At 48.0% G+C, this 22,461-nt stretch overlaps 1 protein-coding gene and 1 long non-coding RNA gene across 2 annotated transcripts; both read left to right on the top strand.

The window, feature by feature from the left end:
- Positions 1-1,729: 1,729 nt before the first annotated feature.
- On the top strand, positions 1,730-22,026 carry MSRB2 (methionine sulfoxide reductase B2). Its single transcript, XM_086714751.1, has 4 exons — positions 1,730-1,868; positions 14,925-15,001; positions 20,474-20,651; positions 21,248-22,026. Exons 1-4 carry the CDS (start codon positions 1,746-1,748, stop codon positions 21,350-21,352), a joined length of 483 nt encoding a protein of 160 aa, XP_086570877.1. The 5' UTR covers positions 1,730-1,745; the 3' UTR covers positions 21,353-22,026.
- On the top strand, positions 11,052-14,752 carry LOC147579472 (uncharacterized). Its single transcript, XR_015253988.1, has 4 exons — positions 11,052-11,167; positions 11,374-11,494; positions 12,614-14,137; positions 14,232-14,752. It is a non-coding gene; the product is annotated as an uncharacterized LOC147579472 (long non-coding RNA).
- Positions 22,027-22,461: the final 435 nt, after the last annotated feature.

The following is a 22,461-nucleotide window of genomic DNA, read 5'->3' as shown; positions in this document are numbered from 1 at the left end:
CAGACTGCTATCCCTCATGAACATGAATGCAAAAGCTCTAAACCAAATTGTTAATAAAATTACATAAATAAAAAAATTTTAAATGCAATCCATATTTTCTGATCCAGCATATATATGTGTGTATAGAGATCTACATCTGTACCTTTGTCTATACATCCTGGATTCATTCTTTTATTTATTTATTGTCATTTTGGAAGATCTACCTAGGAGGTTCCCACCAGTGAGTTATGCACCATGCGGTGTTGAAGGAGAATGAACAAGGCTGAAACTTACAGTGCTGGGCTAGCGAAGATTAAAAAGAAAACAGAAAAAAGGCTTCAAATGCAGTGGTATGGTTTGTTAGCTTTGCCACCATTTCTGAGTTGAAATTGTGCAGCAAAAGCTCAAAAAGATGCACAGGGTTATTGGAAACTCATTTATCAAAATTCAAAAGAGAGGAAGGGGGAATGGCAGGAGAAATCTCAGAGAATACAGAAAGCTGCTGCATTTTGAGTAAAGCATACACTAAACAGTACATCCAAGCTCTGCAGGTACACATTGGAGGAAGGGGGGTGCTTGGTGCTAAATGTACCTACCAGATGATATTTTGTATAGTACCTTTCATGTGGAAAGTCTAAGAATTAGGAATTTTTGGCATTGGGAGGTGTGTGTGCGTATCTATATCATCTATATCTATATCTTTATATCACTATCTCTATCTCATCTATATTGATCTATCTATCAAGAAAATCTCAGGAACATCCTTCTGACTTCTCTTCTTGTCTCCCACTTGGTGACACCTGGCTTTGGGAAGCCACACTTCTAATCCTGATTCCTACATACTGGTTGGCTGTGTGATGTTGATAAACCACTAGCCACACTGGCCCCATTTTCCCCGTGAACAACCAACGTTAAAGTAAGTGGCCAGATGATCTTGCAAGTACTTTCTAGCTCTAAACTTAGGCATGGCCTAAGTGAGTGATCTCGGCCACTTGGATCCCAAGCACACGGCATACTTAAAGTAATCTCATTTGAATGCAAATTGTATGTGTACACTCTTATAAATGGCAAACAAAACACCGGAAAAATTACATCACTGGAATTATCCAAAACAAGGTTGGTCACTTTAACATTGCAGTGCTGTGACGTCTTTGATAATATTATTTACCCAAGAGAAAAGAAAGCACATATGCATACAAAGATTTGTACAGGAATGTTCCTAGCAGCTCTATTTCTAATAGGGGACAACTGGAAACAATATACGTATCTATCAACAGGTGACAAGGTAAGTACATTGTGTAATATCCACAATTGGAATACTACTCAGCACGTACAAGGATTCCATTTATATGCAACTGAAGAAAATGCAGAATAACCTATAGTTCCACAATATATTCAATTCTAGAAAATGCAAAGTAAAACAGATCATTGCGGGGCGGGGGTGGGGGGGTGGGAAGTGGAGTGGGGGAAGGTGGTGGAGGGCAGGGCCAGGGGAGGAGCAGGGAGGGGGTAGAAGCCCAGCGAAGCGTGCGGGCACGCTGGAGCAAGCAGGAGGGGTGAGCGGTGCAAAGGAGAGGGGGCCAGGGAGGGCCGCGAGGAGGGGAGGGCGGTAGGGGCAGGGGCGGGAAAGGGTTAGGAGGAGGGACTTGGGAGGGGGAGGAGCAGGGTGGTCACGGGTGTTGGAAGGGTGGAGGCGGGGCGCGCGGGGGGAGGCGGGGCGCGCGGGAACTGCGTGCGTTGGCTCTGTGCGGCCCGCACGCGGCGTCATGGCGCGCCTGCTCCGGGCGTTCTGGGCCTTGCCCTTCCGAGAAGTAGCCCGGCGGACCGGACCGGAACGGGCCCAGCGGGCAGCGGCGGCGCCGGCACGGGGGCAGGTCACGCGAACGCAGGTAGGCCCCGCTGCCGCCGCCTCCCGGCTTGCGGTTTCACTTCACCCTCCTGAACTTGGGGGTCCGAGTGCTGGTTCTGCACGTGACTCTTCCTTCTAGAGAAACTTCTTGGCTGCGCCCCTGGGTGCTGTTCCTGACAGTGGGTTGTACGTTTGGACGGACGTGGGTGGGTGTCCCTGAATATTTCCTTGGTAAAATGTCGGGCTCAGGAGCCCCTGACGCTTGTCTCCAGACTCCAGGCAAACGATGCTCCCTCCTGTAATGGCCCGTGATCTGTTACACTGTCCCCCTCTTAAATTCTGCATGCTTCTTTTCCCAGGGGAGAAATGAGCGGTTCAGACTTCGGACGCCTGCGGATTTTCTTCCTGCCCTGCTCTATTTCTGTGTGTGTGTCCCAGATCTGAGACGTGTAGGCTAATAACTCGTTCCCCTTTAGACTGATAATCATTGATTGTCAGTGGCTCTGAGACCAGTGAAAAGCGTGTGTGTGTGTGCGTGTGTGTGATGTGTCCGTGTTTCTTTAACATGCCTTTGGCTCCTCTGTCGGATTGGGGCGCATTCGCATGTCATCTTTTAGTTTGGAGTCACCTGTGGAGACCTGTGTCAATTGTATTTCACATCTATTTCAGGGTGATTTAGTGCTCCCCGTGGATTGGCTGCTTGGGCAACTGCCCAGCTGTCCCATCTCTGAATCCGATTCTGTTCTATGCCCATTGAGGAAATTTCAAGATACCTGTCTCCTCTGAAATGTACCAATCACTTGGAACTCTTTCCATCCCCTGAAGTTCTCAAAGTATAGTTTTAGATAAGTAAAAGCACAGGCTGCGTGAAGTAGTAGCTGATCCAGCATGACTTCCAGGCATGACCTTCAGCACCCCGTGGTGTCTTAGTCAGCCAGTCTGATGATATTTGTTGCATACCTACTGTGTGTCAAGCGTTGGCTTCCTGAGAACCACAGGTGATGGAAACCTCACACTTGTGGGCCGGAGCTCTCCTCATTACCTTTTTATAGGATAGTGGTTTCAATGGCAGCTTGGCTTTTGTGTTTGTTCTGGTGTTGTCAGAAATAGCCTTGATGAATTGCCTGGGGGATCTAACGTCTTCAGCAACGTTTAAAATCTGGCCAGACACCAAAACATAACAGGAGCTTTATAACTTCTCAGACACCCCCTCCTGGGAATTTATTCTGAGGAAATAATTCAAAAGAACAAAGTTCTATGTACAAAAATGGTTTTAACAGCACCACTCTTAAGAACCAGAAGCTGGCCGTAACCCAAATGTCCGTCAGTTAAGGAATGCTTAAGTAAACCAGAAAAGTTCGATTCCAAAAACTATTAGGCACCCGTTAAAAACTATAGACAGGTAAGAGTTTGGTGTTGACATGTTGGGCACGTTCTGAACTTGCTAAGCTTAAACCTGTGTTTTTCTTCTGTAAAATAAGGATAATGGTAGCAGTAGGCTTATTGTCCAGACTAAATGGAAAAACATTTTATTTTTTATTTTTTTAACGTTTATTTATTTTTGAGACAGAGAGAGACAGAGCATGAACGGGGGAGGGTCACAGAGAGAGGGAGACACAGAATCGGAAACAGGCTCCAGGCTCTGAGCGGTCAGCACAGAGCCCGACGCGGGGCTCGAACCCACGGACCGTGAGATCGTGACCTGAGCCAAGGTCGGCCGCTTAACCGACCGAGCCACCCAGGCGCCCCAATGAAAAACATTTTAAATGCTTCATCACAATGACTGGCCCTCGGCATACGGTAAATGTTAATTATAATTACATAAACAAATACAAGGGACAAAAGTATAGCTACATTTAACATACGTTACAGACTTAGGGAAGGTTGAGAGAGCAATGAGATGTTGTTAGTGACAGAAGACGGTTCCGCAGCACTGAGATTTCTGCTACGCAAGAGGCAAGGCCCCTATGACTTTGTCTTTGAGATCGTCAAGAGCAAATCGAGAGAGGAAAGTAAGAAGTATCCTGGAGAAAACTGTTGTTTCAGGAAAACATTCTAGAAATACTCTGCTAGGAAACCGTCCTGAGCACTGGTTAAACCAGTCCAGTCACTGGGGTGGGAAAGAAGACTAGTCTGCAAATTACAATGGGCTGGGGATTCTTTCTGTGCCAGTTCCTAATAGGTTTCCTTAGTCTCGACAAGTATTTATTGAAACAAGGCCGCCTTGTGTGTGACACTGGGTAGCAGAGCAGCTGTGACCAGAAAGGTGAACAAAACCAGAAGGAGGTAACCAGTATGTGACCATATGACCAAGAGAGGGCGTTAGGTGATTTTATTTTATTTTTAAATGTTTATGTATTTATTTTGAGAGAGAGCGAGAGAGAGCAAGGGCACGAGCAGGGGAGGGGCAGAGCAAGAGAGAGAGAGAATCTTAGGCAATGCGCTGTCAACGCACAGCCCAACACGGGACTCTGTCTCGTAAACTGTGAGATCATGACCTGAGCTGAACTCAAGAGCTGGCCGCTAAAGCAGCTGAGCCCACCCAGGTACCCCAAGAGGGTGTTCTTTACAGATGAGAAAACCTAAGCCCACCTCTTGAAATATATTGCCAACAAGAAAGATAGCCTGTGCCAATCACAGCACAAAGCGAGAAAAGAACCCAGAGGAATGCAAGTGTATCAAAGCATAGTTCAAGGTAAAGCTGTGTAGCTAGCTAGCACAATAATAAGAGCCACCAAATCATTTGGTAGCGAAGATCGCAAGAGAGAACGCAGAGGGAATCTGAAAGACGCGCGGTCCCTAAAGGACCAACTTGAGGTGCAGACGACCTGGACTAAGGACAGAAAACACCTCTACACACACTCAAAAGGACCAGAAGCCCAACGTTGAGTCCTCTCTGGCCACCGGTGTCCAAGTGACCTTACTCCTTCCTAAAATGGTCACTGGTTGGGTGTTGTATGTACAGGCGCCTAAATTGCTGTTCGGTGAAACTGCAGAGCTTACACATAATGCAATTTCCATTCAAACTTTAGTTTCCTAAAGCGTAGTATGTGAATTGGCCGGAGCAGCCACAACAAAATGCCACAGGCTGGAAGGCTGAAACACAGAAATTTGTTTTGTCATCATTCTGGAAGCTGGGAGTTCAAGATCAAAGTATTCGCAGGGTTGGTTTCTCCTGAGGGGCCTCTGTCTTTGGTTTGCAGATGGCCTTTTCTCTGTGCTCACACAGCCCTAAAGTCTCTTCCTCCTCATGTGAGGACACTGGTCAGATTTGGCCCATCCTGTGGCCTCATTTTTAACATAATCACCTCCTTAAAGGCCCCATCTCCGAAATACAGCTATAGAGATTAGGGTCCACCCATATGACCTCATTTGACCTTATCTCTTTAAAGGCCTTATCACCAAATACTGTTACATTCTAAGGTACTGAGGATTGGGACTTCAACATACGAATTTTGGGAGGACACAGTTCACCCCCTAACACCATGATTAAAGAAGCCTCCGTAAGTGATGCAGACCTGATCCCGACCCGAGAGCACCCAGCTGCCCGCTGGCCATTTTGCTATCAAGGCAGGGTCCGTCTTCTCTCGATGGTGTCTTCTAGGCTGCAGATTTACAGTTAAATGTTGCATATTTGGTGCTTGAAGAACAACTAGTCTGAACATTGTTACCTACCCATGAAACCTTTCACACACATTGTGTAAAAGGTACGTACAGATAAGGATTAGAAGAGCCATGAAAAATGGGGGAGAGGGGCCGAGGGAGGGAGAGAGAATCTTCAGCAGGCTCCACACTCAGGGCAGAGCCCGATGTGCGGCTTGATCCCGTGACCCTGGGATCATGACCTGAGCCGAAATCAAGAATCAGACATTCCACCAACTGATCCACCCAGGCACCCCAAAAAACGTACTTACTTAGATAAAGGAGTAATTCTTCCGTCTGACGATGTAACAAACAAATTTTTAACCTTTATTTGTTTTTGAGAGAAAGCGTGAGTGGGAGAGGGCAGAGAGAGAGAGGGAGACACAGAATTGGAAGCAGGCTTCAGGCTCCGAGCTGTCAGCACAGAGCCTGACGTGGGGCTCGGGCTCAGCAACGGTGAGATCTTGGCCTAAGCCGAAGTCGGATGCTTAACCGACAGGCGCCCCTTTTGTCTAACAATTTAAATCTTAGTTTTAAAGTTTAAGCTAAAAAAATAGGAGAAGGGGAGTGTCTGAAAAGAATTAGTCACTCTAATAGGTGTGGTAAAATACGGAGCTATAGGAGAGGGATCTGGGGGCCCATCCAGGATTCAGACCTTGGGTTCGAAGCCGAAGGGCGGGAGTCCCGCTGAACTTTCGCGCTTCTTGAATTCCCTCTTTCTGGTGTCAGCAATTGTATTGCATGTGGAAAGACCCTAAGGGCAATGCTTCCAGGAAACAGTAGTGGTTTTTTTTTTCCCCCTCTAGCCCATTCCACTTCCTCCCCCAAAGAAGCAGGGAAGATAATAGCAACTTTCCAGACTATAAATCTTAGTACCAAAAGTCAGTTCTTAGAATTCCACAGAAATAATAAAAGATCTTTGCCCAAGGCAAGAATGTAGGTGGAGTGACGCGGCAGGACAGACACTTGGAGGGTGAGGAGGGCGTTTTATCATGGTATTCTCCTACTCCTTTCTATCACCAGTGTCAGTGATAGAGCCAGGGTTCAGGTTTCCCCCATTTCCCTCAAAACCAGTTTAGATTCTGGGAGGGAGAATCAAATCCCGCTCTTGCCGTCCTTTTTTTCACTATTTGAGGTGGCCTTTGTGTGACCAGTCCCGGCTTAGGTCACACAGACACGTTGGCCCTGGACAGCTTTTGGATCTTGCCCGTGGTTGAAGGCTTACAAAATATAGTTATACACATCTGTTGGGCTTTTCAACGGCCTTAAGTAGAATGTCTTCCGCTTCTCTTGTGGTTAAACACATAGTTCCAATTAAAGCCAGTTCTGATCCCACTTGGTCTTAAAACAACCAAAACACCTTTCCCTGCTAACCGCGCCTGAAGAGATTGCACAGTGTTTTCCCCTCACTGGGCGGTTAGGCTGGCATTGCTTTGTAAAACTCTTTTATTGTCACCTTGAATAGTTATCTAAAGCTTACACAGTCAATAAAATGTTCACAGTTTCATTGTTCTCCTGTATTTCATCCACCTAAGGTCAAGGTCAAAAACAGCTCCACAGTTCTCCCCTCTTTCTCCTAAATCATCAACTTACGCTCTTCAGTGGACAATTCCCAACAGCCTACTAGGATACTGTGATCTTTCTCCTCATAAAGAGTACTCTCGATCTTACCTTCCATTCCAGCTAACTGCAGAACTCCCGAGGGACCTGTCTGCACTGTCTCCCTTTCCTTCCTCCTCTTCTCTATCAGATCTATTCTACACACACACACACACACACACACACACACACACTCTCTCTCTCTCTCTCTCTCTCTCTCTCCTCCGCCTAAACTGCCCTTTTTCAGGGCACCAATGACGGCCACATTGCCAAACCCGATGGTTAATTATCAGTCATCTCTTTCCAGGACGGCACATTCTTGCGGTTTCCTTCCTGCCTCGCTGTCTGCTCGTCCCCATCTCCTCCACCTGTTTATCTTGGGGCGCCTCCAAGTCCAACCCTTGGGCCTCTCTGTTCTTCCCACACTCGCCGACTTGGGGATCTTCCAGGCTCATGGCTTTAAATAACATCGTAATGCTGTGAGGAGTCCCAAATTTACATGGCCACCTTGGGCCTCTCCCCAATTTCTGCATCCATAAATCCAGCTGCCTGCCTGACGTGTCCACTTGAATATTGAGCTGGCATTTTTATCAACAAGCCTTCAAACCTGCTCCTCCTGTAGGCTTCCCCGTCGTCCCCTGCTCGGACCTAGAGCCTTGGAGTGGTGCCCCTTTGACTGTGTCCTTTCTCTCGTACTTCACATCTGCAAGTCCTCTGGCTCTGCCATCAGAATACAGCTGGCGAGGGACCTCTCTAAGTCTGCTGCCGCCGCCCTGACCCAGGACTCCTCCCGTCTCTCGGCCAGGTTGTTCAAGTGCCCTCTGTGCTGGGTGCCCTGCGGCGACCTTTGCCCTGCTTCAATTTTTTTGGTACATCAGCCAGTAACCCTTTTAAGTATGTTAGATCATGTCATGCCCCTGCTCCTCTTCCCGTGACTTCCGCACTCAGAATAAAAGCCACCAACCTTAGGGTGGCCTTCAAGGCCCTTGGTGCTATGCCCGCTACCCCATTAGCTCTCTGCTCCCACTTCTGCATATTTTCCTGGTCGCTCCACCCATTCCCCTGGCCTTCCCGCTATTCATCAGACATGCCAGGCACACGCAGCCAGGTTTTTCTCTTGCCTACGTGCTCTTCGAGATACTCACACGGCATGTTTTCTGATTCCTGTGTGACAACACCAAACAGTTTGGGGCAGTGAGGAAGAAGAAGCGGTGCAAATCGGGGAGGGCGTTTTGTAATCGGGGACTTTTGTCATCTCTGCTGGAGATAATGGCGGCCTGAGCCAAGGTAGTGGCAGATAAGTGAGGATGAGCAGATCCTAGAGCTATTTAAGAAGGAGAAGCAACAGGGCTTAGTGCACGGAAAAGGAAAGAGTCACGGAGGACAGCCTGGCGTTCCGGTTTAAAGCGTGGCATCAGAGAGCTGGAGCACATGAGAGGAGGAGCAGATTTGGGTCAGGCGGGGCAGGGGAGACACGCGAAGTCCTCTCGCGCACGGTGTTTGAAACGGGACAGCCTCAAGGTACGCGTCTGTGGTTGCATATGGATCTGGAACTCAGCAGAGAGGATGGAAGGAAGCTAGATGTGGGGGGTCTCATCATGTGGATGGTCCTTAAGCTACTCAGCGGACAAAATCACCCAAGGGCAGGCAGGTGTGGTGCGGTGACAGGGGCAAGCCTAGGACAGCCGGACTGGTTCCAGGGCTGGCTGACGAAGGATGCCGAAAGGGAGCCGTGGGAGAGAACAGAGAATCGGGTGCCACGGAAGCCCAGGGAAAGCAAAGGTGCCACGGGAGAATGCCAAGTGTCAGAACTACGGGGAAATGAGAGAGAAGGATGAAGGGTTCCCAGGCTTCACGGAGAAGGTGTCAGCGGGCTCCCTGAATTTGGAGGCAGTGCGGTGGGGGGTGCGACGTCTTCAGTGCCTCACGCCCAGAGGCCCGTGATGTCAGCCTGTCCCGCTGTCGGCGATGCTCCCTTTGCTTCTTTGGTTAAGGTGGTGACGTGTACATTTTTCCGTTGTGGAGGCTCATTTTCTTCCTCGTAATTAACACTATCTTGAAAATGTGTAACTGTTCCATTCTTCCAACAGTCGTTCGCCCGGGGTTTTAGAATCCCCTGCCGTTCTGCCCCTCCCCCGTTCATGCTCTGTCTCTCTCTGTCCCAAAAATAAATAAACGTTGAAAAAAAAAAATTAAAAAAAAAAAAAAAAGAGGGGGCGCCTGGGTGGCGCAGTCGGTTAAGCGTCCGGCTTCAGCCAGGTCACGATCTCGCGGTCCGGGAGTTCGAGCCCCGCGTCAGGCTCTGGGCTCATGGCTCGGAGCCTGGAGCCCGTTTCCGATTCTGTGTCTCCCTCTCTCTCTGCCCCTCCCCCGTTCATGCTCTGTCTCTCTCTGTCCCAAAAGTAAATAAACGTTGAAAAAAAAAAAAAATTTAGAATCCCCTGCCGATTCTTGCTTGAGTCAGGGACTATTTTACTGATTATAAAAGGGTGATTTTTTTTTTTTAATTGTTATCATTCCCCCGTCCATTTATTGCGTGGCATTCTGCATTGGTAACTCTGAAAGGCCACTGAGCAGTAGTAATCGTCACATAAATACATCTTGCTTTGTGCCCCAGGAAATGAGTCCTGGGGAAACCGTGTGCAGTTGAACTATATTTTCATAGGAAAATTTCGGAGGTGTATTTCCAGAGTGAAAAAGAAGTCCCCATAGCTTTACAAAAAGTATTTAAGAAAGGGCAACTATTGACATATTTAACAGATTAAAAACTTTTTAATAAAATGTGAACAACCATAAGCAACAACAACACACGATACCAAAAATACCGTATTATGCGGTATTATGAGCTAGCGATGAAGATACAGATCTTCATTATGCAGGACCTCTTTCTGGTAACAAAATGAATTTCAAATATGCTTTTCAGACATGTTCGATATTTGGCGGTAACACCGTAAGTGTCTAACCTTTTATCTTTGTTGCTGTGGTCAGTTACTAAGCCTCCGGGCCGCCGTTTTCTCATTGGGACGTTGAGGTGCACAGATCATAAAACCCTTTCGCATTCTTCGTGTTGGATGGTCGAAGAAGCATCGGTTATATATGCCTTGGGCTTCCTCCTCCCCTTTGGCTAAAAAGAGTATTGTCCTAGTTAATTTGTTTCCATTCACTGGAGTAAAAGTCGTAAGATTAAAGCATAAGGATAGATTCTGGAAGGTCTCCGTTTCTTTGCAGGGGCATACGCTGTAGGAGTCTCTTTTTTTTCCGCACAAGAAGTTTTTTTTTAATTTTTTTTTTTTTTCAACGTTTATTTATTTTTGGGACAGAGAGAGACAGAGCATGAACGGGGGAGGGGCAGAGAGAGAGGGAGACACAGAATCGGAAACAGGCTCCAGGCTCCGAGCCACCAGCCCAGAGCCCGACGCGGGGCTCGAACTCACGGACCGCGAGATCGTGACCTGGCTGAAGTCGGACGCTTAACCGACTGCGCCACCCAGGCGCCCCAAGAAGTTTTTTTTTAATAGAGACTTCTGCCGACAAACAAAAGCAGAGAGATTTTTATAAACCAGCGAAGGAGAGGAGTTGAATAACCCACGAGCTCACGGTTCTTTTCTCTCCAGTCACTCAGCTACCCCCAGCCGTGTCCTGGCAAGAAATACTCCTCTGGATGCGGTAATAGAAGAGGGATCAATGTGCACCCCCCGGGCACCCGAGGAGATCTTATTCTGCATTATTTCATATTTCAGCTGCCTCTTTAGCTCCCGCGCCCCAGTGGGACGAGAAAACCGGCTGTCCGCTTGCTGCTCCTTTCTCGTGAAACTAATAGTCAGTTGAAGCATTTTGTACCGGAGCTTTCTGGTCCCCGGGACGAAGGGAGTCGTGGGAGAGGGGAGGGACGGCCGTGTCCTGGGGGTGGCCGTGCACTTGAGGAGCAAGGCTCAGGGGAAACGTCCATTGGGCCCTTTTGTTCTAATTACAAGAGGTTCCCATTTAACCACCCCGGGTCCCTCACAGAGCGCGAGCCAGTCTCTCACCCGGAGCGAGTGGCAAAAGAAACTGACTCCAGAGCGGTTCTACGTCACGAGGCGAAAGGGAACCGACCCGGTAGGCCACACTGCCGACGGTTCGGTGACTGGATGGACCGGGGGTGGCTGGAGGGGGGGTTGGGGTACGTGTCGCTCATCCGCTCTGCCCGTCGTCCGGCCCTCCTCCGTGGTTCTCCCTGTCGGGCACCCGTGTCCACCTGCCTGTAGGGACCGGAAGCCTTCCCGGACCCCCCTCCCTCCCCTCACCCTGTTCTGCCTCCTCAGTAACCTTCCCGTTGCTCCCCTTCTGGCCCCCCTTCTCCACACGGCTGCCAGAGAGATCCGAAAACACAAGTCCGACCACAGCCCTCCGCCGCCCCTCCAGAGGCTTCCCGCCTCTTCCAGGGTAAAGAGCAAAGTTTACAAATGGCTAATTAGACCCCAGTGGCTCTGCCCCCAGCCTCCTGCCCCTCTCCTCGGTGGGGCTGTTTTTCCTATCTCTGCGCTTGGGCCACACTGAGCTTCCTTCCGCTCTCAAACACCCTGGGCTCCCTCTCCCTTCCGCCCTTGACCCTGTGTCCTGCTCTCCCCCATCCCCTCGCCCACCCTCCCTGCCCCTTCAGACCTACCTCTCAACCCCCAGCCCCTGTGCTCAGGGAGGCCTTTCTCGGCCCCAAGCCGGCCTTGCTGTTCCCAGCACTTTTCCTTCAGAGCACTTGCCATTGTTGGCGTGGCCCTCGCACAAAACACAGCGCCTGGCCGTGGTCCGCCCTCAGAAAGTAAATTTTTGTGACTTCTGAGTGAGTGCAGGCTAAGAGGCAGAAACATTAAGCTGCATTCATCAAGCTCAGCTTTGACTCGTTTCCGGGGGGAGCCGTCCTCCGTCCTCCGTGGTTCCTCATCACGGTACTGTTTTCCCAGCACAGCGCTTCTTAACCAGTAATCTGTCTCACACCCAAGTATAGCCGCTGGAATAAAGCCGTAGAACGCGGTTACTAGACCTTTTCATTGGGGAAGTGGACCCCACAGAGTGGACCACAGCGCTTTTGCGGAGCTGCAGGGTATTTCTGTCTTTCCTTCAGCAGGCCCCACCGAGTTCATGTGCATGTGGCCGTGGAATCATGGCACACCCTCGGTTTCTCCGATGCTGACGTCCTTAGGCCGGCAGATCCCAATAGATTCTTGTGAAGTCCTGCTATTTTTTAAAACTTCCTGTGGGTGGGACTCTAATAATCCTTCACTGGGAAAGAGACCGTGGTTATTAGTGCAGGTAATACCGGGAGCCACGTGTGATTCTCTGTGTGCAGTTGGGCGTATCCCAGAATATTCTAAGCCAGCCCTTTCTCAGGGACACAGCCAGGCAGGGTTTGGTATATATACCGAGCCTGGAGATGAGCTGACAGATGTTGAGGAGAATAAATCTGTGGGATTCTCAAACAGATGGTGCAGTATGCTCTGTGCATTTGGCCATTTCACAAAATGAGCATCATCCAGTATTTTCAGTCATGTTGTAAATCCCTTTCAGCTGACCCACGTCCACACGTAACTTCTTGGAATGATGCAGAACTAGCTGTAAGCCTTGCTAACGAGAGAGAAATAACACGTCTAAGCTTTCTATTTGGTCACCCACACTTAAAAATTCGGTCGCGCGTGTGCGTATTGGGCCGCAGGGGTACGTTAGCACTCGGGTAGACACAGCAGATGAGTTTACAGCCTGGTTGCACTATAAAAGTCCGACAGAAGGCAGTCGGAGGCAGGTTTTATGCAGGTCACCCGCTGTCTGCCCCGCAGAACTGCTCTCCACATGCTTCGCTCCGCTCTGAGCTCTGGGAAGAAGACACACTCCCCTTCCCTCCGGCTACTGACCGAGTGTGGCAGTGGATGATGCCGGCGAGGTCAGAGGACACAACCGAGAAATCAGGATCCGGGGTCCTCTCGGCGGCCGTGCTCCTGCAGGCCGCCCTCACCTACGGCCGCAGCCTCACGGGTGCTGGGAGCTGCCCCATCCTTGGCCCCACAGGCCTAGTAGGGTAGTGTGTTCTCAAAGCCACAGGCCCGGGGCTGCCTCACCCTCCCTGTTGGTTTCCGCTGGCCCTGTCCCCACCTTTGTAAATCGTTCTATATGAAGTTATGTGCAAATCGCCCTTTTGAGCGGGCCATCTGTTCCCAACAGGTATGTTGTATGGAAAGAGGTCCCATTGGTCCAGACAGACTGCCTTCAGGGCCACCATAGCAGAATACCACAGACTTGGGGGCTTAGACAACAGACATTTATTTCTCACAGTTCTGGAGGCTGGGAAGTCCCATATGAAGGGGCTGGCCAGTTCAGTTCCCAGTCTTTTCCTCCCCATCTCTGTAACAGCACCCAGACCAGCCCTGGGTACATAGTAGGTTTTCAAGTAAATACTAGAATGCACAATTGAGTTAAAAGCTGAGTTCGGCCCTAAATAGATGATAAGACTCATATAAAATTGAGGTGTAAGGGGAAGGAGGCATCAGGAAATCGGTCTAGGAGGCCTGGATAGATGTCACTTCATAAAATGTGTCCGTTGAAGCTTCCTAGGCTTTCTAGCTCAGCCCCAGGACTGGTGGCCCTCTGGCATGTGTGTCTCGTCAGCCCAGGCGGGAGGGATGTGGAGCTTGGTTGCAGATGCCACGGGTGGGAGCAGGCACCCAGGGGGACAGGCCGTAAAAAGACCAGCTTACTACTGTGCAGAACTACTGTTCTGCAGCTCAGCTTAGAGTCTTTGAAGAGGGAAAACGTCCAAGCGTGCCCAGATGGTAGGCTCAGCGGGTTATTTTGAAATTGTCCGTGATGCGGCTCGCTGACAACGGGCTGTTAATATTACCACGGGGAATCTGAATGTTTGACCTGTGATTTTGTCGAGACGGGAAATCTAGGAAGGGCAGAAGAGTCCAGCCTGCCTCCCGAGTCCGTTCTGCAACGTGGCGGCCCGTTCAGAGGAGCGCTGGCTTCTCTTTCATCCCGTGCAGTTGGGGGAGCGCTTGCTGCCCGGCCCTGCTGGTGGATGGTCCGTAGTTGGCTGGGGTGACGGGGTTGGTTTTGTTTTTGTTTTCTTTCCTTTTAATTTACTTTCACAAAAGGAATTGGGCAAAAAGCTCTTTGTTTCTTTTTCCAACAGCGAGATCCAATTTGCAAAATGGCATTTTGAAAAATATATGTCAAGACTTGGCTGACTCATTGCCTCGAGTCTCCTTGTGTTTTTCTTGGGAAACCTCTGGAAACCCGCAAACTCTTTAGGCCACAATTAATGAAGTCATTTCATCTAGGTAGTAACTTTGGTGTGGGATAATTTGGTGTGGGATAACTCATTATTTAAACGTTTTGTAAGTATGCAACGCCCTAAATGCCGCGCAAAGCGTATTAAAGGCACAACCACGAGCTGACAGAGCTATGCTATGTATGTATTTATATTCTGTCTTTAATTGGAGATTTCAAAGTGTTTTAGACAGTGGACTGGATTCCTATTGTATGAACTGTTTTGAGACGAAGACTGAAATCTTACACCATGCAGAGGACTGTTCTCTCACTTTTTCACGGACTTTGATGTTCTTGGATGAAAGGTGCTATATAAATACAAAGCATGATTAATGTCATAATTTGAATATTTGGCACAATAAAGGCTGGGTTGTGATAAGCCTGCAGGCTGCTTCGTCGGGCACGTTGTAATTTTCTCTCCGGTGATGTTTGCCCTTCGTCAAATTAGTACAAAAATTCCTTTATTTGGGGACTGAATCTTGGATTTAAATCCGCCACATCATCTCCTGCTGGTGTTAGGAGAACCCTACACATGATGTATCTCATTTGCTTTCAGCCTTTCAGTGGGATCTACCTGAATAACAAGGAATCAGGAACGTATCACTGCGTGTGCTGGGACAACCCACTCTTCAGGTAAGGTCAAGGTGGAGAGGTACTGAAGGAGAACGGACCTCCAGATTTCATGCAGCTCTGTCTCACTTGAAGTCTTGGCTAAATATATACCCCTGTTGTTTTTAATTGCCCTCCTCATTTGGCATGGTTGCTATAAGGAGAGCTGTTTCTATAAAATACTTGCCTGTCTGGATTATTTCTAGCATGTAGAGCAGTTAACGAGATCTCTTAGCCTGTATTCTTTCTCTCTGTATCCCGGAGAACTAGACAACAAATAAAACTTCGTGGGCACCTTAAGGTAACACTATTAGAGTATTTTCCTGGGAAAGTATTTAAAGAAACCTAAAGCATAATAGTATTTGCCTGGCCATGTGATTAAAACTGTATCTCTCCCAGGGAAACTGGGTTTATAATTTAATTTGGGAAATGTAGAATTTTATGAGGATAGATTCCCCACAGTGCTTGACAGTAGTGAATGCCATACCCTGTTCTATACCAGCTAAAAGTAAATTTAATTGTCCCTTGATTTCAAAGCCTCTTTTAAGTCAATCAGGATCTGAAATCTCTCAACAAAGGCTTTTTTGTTTAGCCATGCAGGAAACAGTCTAAAAACAGTAGATTCGATGAAGAAGAAAGGAAAACATCTTTGAAGCCCTGTTTTCAGAACTTCAAAGATATTTTCCTTTCTTCTGCATCAACCCTAAATTGGTTTAGAATAAAATATAAATCAAGCCAGCTCTGTGAATCTTCCATTAAGCCGGGCTTCATTATGTCCTTTGGGCTTTGAGCAGACCGGGCTTTCTTGGGCTGCTGGCTGCTAATGTGGGCCGGATTTGGAAAGCCAGACCCCGCCGGCAAGGATGAGGAACAATTAGGATCGATTTCCCTTCGTGCTTGCGGAAGGGCAAGTCTTTGCCCGGATTCACTCACTACGACAAGTGGCTGGTGAGGAGGCATCTAAGAGAGCAGTCGGCCCGGGATGGCCTGGGGAGAACTAAGAGAAGCAGGCTATTTTAACACAGGAAGATGTGGGACGCGTATTTCTGAGCCATTAGTTATTCCTTGACCTTTGGTTCTGTTAAGGAGAAGCAGGACCTTGAGATGGCCAGCCTGCTTTTAGTCAAAAATGAAGGTGGACAGTAACCAGACGGATGCTCTGTTTCCACCTTTGGGCTGTGAAGACAGGATGAGAAGTTGTCCTCGTAGGGGCATTCTCCCACTTTGCGTTCATTTTCTTACTTCACTGGTGTTCCAGTTTCTGCACTAGGAAAATTGAGACCTTCCCCCCCCCCCCCCCCCGGGGCCCACCATCCCCTCACCGCAGCAGCCAGTCTGGAATCACAGAACGTTGGAGCCGGTATGGACCTGAGACTAGAGCAGTAGGGTAGACTGTCCAGGAGCAATTTCTGCCTCCATGGAAATGCTCCAGATCTGCTCTATCCAATATGGTAGCCACTAATCGCATATGGCTCTTGAACGCTCAGTGTCGTTGAAGCTGAATTTTTAATTTTATTTAACTCTAATTCATTTAAAACTAAAAGCCCACATGTGGCTAGTGGCTACCGTATCGGCACAATGCGTGTCCAAATTAAGGAAGTTGAGTGACCAACCCCAGGTCACTGAGAGAGTGAAGCAGCCAAGACTAACAGGAGAACCAGCCACTTCTCGAGAAGCCCGTTTACCAAAGGCCAGTTTGCGAAGCTGCCGATTCACCAACCTTACTTATTTCTTTTTTAATCATTTAGTTTTAGTTGAAAGGGTTCTATTTTTTTTCCCCCTTAGGGACTTTTGAGTTGGTTTCTGTTCCATTTTCCTGCTGCTGCTGAATAATTGAAACTGGAAGAAATATGAATATGTTTAAAAGGATCTTTTATGCTCCAGAATATACTTTTCTTAAAGATGTATTTGTTTATAGGAGAGGTAGGATACTGAAGTGGCTAGGGGTCTGCTCCCCTGCTCTGTGACCTTGGGCATGTCTCTGAACCAGTCTGTGGCTTGATTTCCTCACCTGTAACGTGCTAGCAGGATAGTTGGACTTCATAAGGTTGTTGACAGGATTGACTGAGTCGTGAGGTAATGCACGCAGAAGCACCAGCGCAGTTCCCGGCGTGTGCCCAGCAAGCACTCAGTACTTGTTGGCAATGACTGTCCTCAGAGACGGATCCTTCTTAGGGCTGCATATGGAGATAAATCTTTGAGAATGAGGAATTCTTGTGAATATAGTCTCATTAATGAGAATCTATCCATGAAGCTTATATTCCTGAGCATGCTTCCCATTCAAGAGCTTGGTCTTAGGAAAATATTCTTGTTTTGCCTCTCTCTTTCTCTAGTCTCCAGCCTTCATCATAGCAAGCAGGGGTGGAGGAAAAAAGTAAACATTCCTCCAAATGTTTGTGTAGGGTCAAAATGAGGGGGAAAAGTTGGTCAGCCAAGAAAGAGTCAAGTGGATGTGGGACCACTGCCTCTTGGCAGAATTGGCTTCACACAGAACCAGTATGGTGCCTGTTCCGGGAGACATGCCTCCTGTCCGAGTCAGAGGCCTTTAATCCAAGGTTTCCAGGTCCAGAACACTCTTAGGATGTTATCACCCCTCTGGGGGCTCCAGACTGTTGCTTCATTTGCCACCACTTCCCTGCTTCCTCTGTTGCCCTTCTTTCTCCTTCCCCCCCATGTACCCATTCTGGAAGTGTTTATTAAAATCTACTGTGGGATCACATGTTGGGTGCTCCTACATCCTTCTCAGAATGGAAGGAAACCGAAAGCCTAATATTACTTTCCTTCTTACATAACATCAGGATGTCCTGCATGTTACAAGTAACTAAGTAACATTGGTTAAAAACCTTTTTTGTGTTCCGGTTCCTCCGAATGAATGGAAATTCTTCTAAGATTTTAGAGTTGTCAGTTATCACCAGGTGCCTCGGCTGTAGTTTAGGGGCTGTGGAATTTCCAGAAATGAAGAAAAACCAAAGCAAATAAACATGTAACGAACACGCAAACACACAGCAAAACAAACAAACAAACACCTCTAAGAGTATGTGAAAAGAGATGATCCAGAGTGGTTTTAGTTTCCCAAGGTAGAGTCTTATAATCTGGTAATCATTTAAATATGTTTGTTTTAATATCTTTTTTTTTATTTAAAAAATTTTAACATGTATTTATTATTTGTTTATTTGACAGTCTCACGTGTGTGCGTGAGCGGGGGAGGGGCAGAGAGGGAGACGGAGAATCCACAGTGGGCCCTGGCACTCTCAGCGCAAAGCTCAAAGTGGGGCTCGAACCCATGAGCCATGAGCTCAGGACCTGAGCTAAAGTCAGATGCTCAACCGACTGCGCCATCCAGGAGCTCCCATATATTGGAATTTCTAATTGACCTTAATATTTAGGTTCCCATTCTGAAATTCTATATGATGGACCTCTCATTATTACCTGGTAAAATCTGCAGATTCCGTTAATTGCATCAAGAAAGATTTATTGTTTCCCATAAACATTTTAAATGACTTTTTATTAGTCTTTAGATTAATTCATTAAAAAATGTATTACATTCATAATTCTCCATCAGAATGCCTTTAATGATCACTGGTTTACGTGTAATGTTAAGGGTGGAAAGGCTGTTACTAAAACATACTCAGAATGTTTTTTTCCCTGGGCCAGGGTGGCTCGGATGAATAGTTTTGAGCCCTTTGGAAAGGGTTGCAAAAAAAAAGTGGACCTCTGGCTGCTCAGATTTCATGGATATCTGTTATTAATAATAGTGATGATTTTTAAAAATAATGGCTACCGATTCATGTGCCGTTTATCCGACACTATGCTAAATACACTGTACCTATAGGGAAACTATTTCAGGTAATCTTGTCAGCAACCTTGTGAGGCAATAATGCTTTTACTGTTCTATCCATTAGGGCACTGAGGCTTTAAAGGACTAAATAACTTGCCAAGGTCACAGATATAGCAGAGCCTGGCTCCACGCGCACACCTTTCAGAAGTCAGGGCCCTTACTCCTCAGAGTTCTCAAAGGCTGGTCTGAGGATCCTGGGAGTTTCTGGGACCGTTTTAGGGGCCCTACAAGGCCCTCCCTCTCTTTCGTTACTGCATATCCATGAGGCCACATCCTCTTCTGTACCTCAGTCAAAATAGCAGTGCAGCAGATCGAATCCAGAAGCACATACAAAGAGTCAATGGTCTTTTTCCTTTTTCTAAGCTAGATGTTAAAGAGATGCGCAGAATTGTGAAACAGTGCATCTCTTCTCACTAAGTGTTTGTTTCATTTTGGAAAATATAATCCGCTGTCAGAAAAGTAGGTTATTTATGGGACCAGGTAATGAATTCGTTATTTTTAAAAATAACTTCGTGGATGATTATTTACAACTTGTCAGTTACAATTTCTAATTTGTTAAACATCGGTATCCGTAATTCCCCTAAACAAAAGCTCTCAGAGCTCCTCAGTGACTTAATAGAGAGCAGCCCTGAGATGGGAGTGTTTGAGGATGACCGCCTCAAACCTGACTCTTCCTGCTGCGGCGCATGCTCTCCCCCGAGCTTCCTTCTGCGTTCATAGGCTAGGGAGTTGGTTATTTGCCATTTTTCCTTCTCTTTACTCAGGTTTTTTGGGGTTTGGCTCTTGGTTTGTCTGTTCGTTTGTTTGTTTTGCAGAGTTTATAGTGCATTTCTTCTCCCTCTTCCTTAGAGAGCCCTTCCCCTGCCATTGCAGATTTTCCACTCGGGTTCCCTAGCGCCCATTGAGGGAGCTCACCGGGGGTCCCTGGCGCGTGGATTTGCGTGTTTCCCTCTCACTCCTCTGGTCGGCCCCCCTGGGCCTCTCCCACCTCGGCGCCATTCGTTCCCGTGGGACGTGTCCAGGAGGGTCACGGCGCCGCAGCGACTGTTCACAGCAAACCTTCAAGAGCACTTACTCCTCTCCCCCCCCCCCCCCCGCCCCCACAGAGTATCTCCTTCAATCCTCCAAACGTCTCCATGACGTAGGTGTTATTCTCCCCATGCTACAGATGGGGCCCGGAGAGGTTACATAGCCTGCCCAGTGTCACACAGCTGCGAAATGGCAGAGGCAGTCAGGCTTCTGTGTCCGGGTAACCGGAAGGTCCTGCTGCTGAAAATGCGTTTCATCAGGTCTCCCCCTGCTGGGCCCAGACCGTGACGCCCTCCACGGACCACTGCTGTTTCATTTCCGTTTCCCCCTTTTCCACATTTAGACCACTTGGATTGGATCTGTGTTTCCTAATGGGCATCACAGTTCACAAAGCCTCTAGTGTTTTTTGGTCCCTGTCGGACATCGGGAGGGGAGCTGGCAGCATCCCAGGAACAAGAGATCCTTTCCGGGGGACGGGACAACGTGTTCAATAGCGACAGTGCAGAGGGCAGGGTTCCTGCGGAACTGATTGTTCACCTAACTGGCCTGGAGGTCTGGCAGAGGAGGGAGGGGATCAGAAAAATGAGTTGGGGCATCCAATGCTCTTCGTGTGTTCATAACAATCTCAGCAGTTGCCGCGTGGCCAATGTCTTACCCGGTTCCGAGAAAAAGTACTGCTCCGGCACCGGACGGCCTTCGTTTTCTGAGGCTCACGGGACGTCTGGTTCCGATGAAAGGGACGCGGGGATCCTGAGAGGCGTGGACACCTCGTTAGGATTAACTCGCACCAAGGTTGTCTGCAAGCAGGTGGGGCTTTTTTGTTTTGTCTCTTTGGTTTTCCCCGATGCTGCAAAGAGCATAGCTGGTGTTATGACGCGGGAGTATTTTCGTACTTTTCTACACTTGCTGCTTCAGATCCTTCTCCTATTATTCTGGGCACTGCAGGGAAGAGAAAGAACCTTCCTGAGCCACTCTCTGACGTAGCCGTTCCTGGTTGTGGCCTTCCAGAGATGGGGCAGAGGGAGGGAGAGAGAGAGAGAGACAGAGACAGAGTGAGCAGAGGAGGGGCAGAGAGAGAGGGGGAGAGAGAGAGAGAATCCCCAGCAGGCTCCGTGCTGCCAGCGCAGAGCCTGACACGGGGCTCGAACTCACGAGCCATGAGATCATGACCTGAGCCAAAGTCAAGAATCGGACCCTTAACTGCCTGAGCCACCCAGGCGCCCCTGTCTTCTTTCATTTCTTAATCAAATTCTGATGTGATGGGCTTCCCTCCCCCCATACAAATGTCAGACACCAGGGTGGGGTGGCCATGTGGGGTGCGGCCACGTGGGGCTCACCTGTCTAGTTTCACGTAAAGAACTGTGTCTCGGTGGGGAAATGATGGCGGCCTCTCTCCCGTGCAGTGTGGAGCCCGTCTTGGCCGCGTGCTTCCTGATGGACGTGGGCCTAGTGGGCAGAGGTTTTGCATCAACAGTGTGGCACTGAAGTTCAAACCAAGGAAATACTGACTGTCTCCAGGGGCCCCCTCCCCTCGCCACTGCTTCATTTACACCCTCAGTTGTCATCGCTCATATGCATGACATGTTCTGTTGGCTACCAAGCTAGGCCAAATGTGTTGCTGGCACCAGGCAAGTCACAACCTCTGGGATGTATTTACCTGGACTCAGCCCAACCCTGACTCCAGCTTGGACTGGAATTTCACGCGGTGACAGAAGGGCAGCCATTTCCATCGAATTGACTTCTGTAGGCTTTGCCTGGGACCAGAGGGTGTGACTCTTGGGGGACATTAAGAAGCTGATGGACCACGAGCCAAAAAACTCCTACAGAACTACTCTGACCTTACCACTGCAGTGAAGCACTTCGTGGACCTATACAGGTGAGGGGTCAAGGGAAAAGAGGAAGGGGACGCGGGATTAGAGTAATCAACAATCCCAGCGCCGAAAGAAATGCCAAGGACCGGGGTTGTGGGACAGCAGAGTTTGGGAGGCACACGCAGTGATCGATGGGATGCATGGTTCTTTTTCATAGCTTTAGAATGTCTTGACCATTCTGGTTTCATGCTTTCTACCCACAAATAAGTGCCAGTGGGAGCTTGTTAGATTTCAGTGACTAATGAGTCAAAGTGGCTGCAAAGTTAAGCTTTAACATGTTCAAATAAAATACTTACTAAAATTGGTGTTTACTCTGTGTCTAAGCCTATGAATTTGCTCTTTTGTGAAAACTCTAAATCAGATACCAAAAGAAAAAAGAAATAGATTACGTTGGAGTAGGCATCTGGTTATACAACCTTAGTAGAACTCAACTGTTTTACAAATTGAGAGTCTTGAATACTTTGCTATTGAAAGCGTTTAAATTATTTGGGATTTTATAGGCAGAAAGAAAAACCTAATGATTCCATTTTTCTCTTTATTAGTTTGTAGTGTATCATGTAGCTTTTCTTTTGGTGGTTACCATGGAAATCACAACATGCATCTTTAACTTGTCACAGCCATATAACAATTATTTTTGCTACTTTTCCAAGAATGCTCTCCTTAGATCGCTTTAACCTCATTAACACCCTTCCATATTTTGTGTTACTGTTGCTATGAATTTAATTTTACACACATTTTAAGCCCCA

Source organism: Puma concolor, chromosome B4 (genome assembly GCF_028749965.1).
Source record: "Puma concolor isolate L17-30 chromosome B4, mPumCon1.1.hap2, whole genome shotgun sequence".
Classification (NCBI taxonomy): Eukaryota; Metazoa; Chordata; class Mammalia; order Carnivora; family Felidae; genus Puma; species Puma concolor.
The sequence above is the reverse complement of the archived record's forward strand: the minus strand, read 5'-3'. Positions and strand labels throughout refer to the sequence as shown.

Excerpts from the sequence above, each read along its gene's own strand:
- MSRB2 (XM_086714751.1), top strand. The coding sequence starts at position 1,746 with ATGGCGCGCCTGCTCCGGGCGTTCTGGGCCTTGCCCTTCCGAGAAGTA. Across the intron at positions 1,869-14,924 it reads GGCAGGTCACGCGAACGCAG|CCTTTCAGTGGGATCTACCT; the intron begins GTAGGCCCCGCT and ends ATTTGCTTTCAG. Across the intron at positions 15,002-20,473 it reads TGGGACAACCCACTCTTCAG|CAGTTGCCGCGTGGCCAATG; the intron begins GTAAGGTCAAGG and ends TAACAATCTCAG.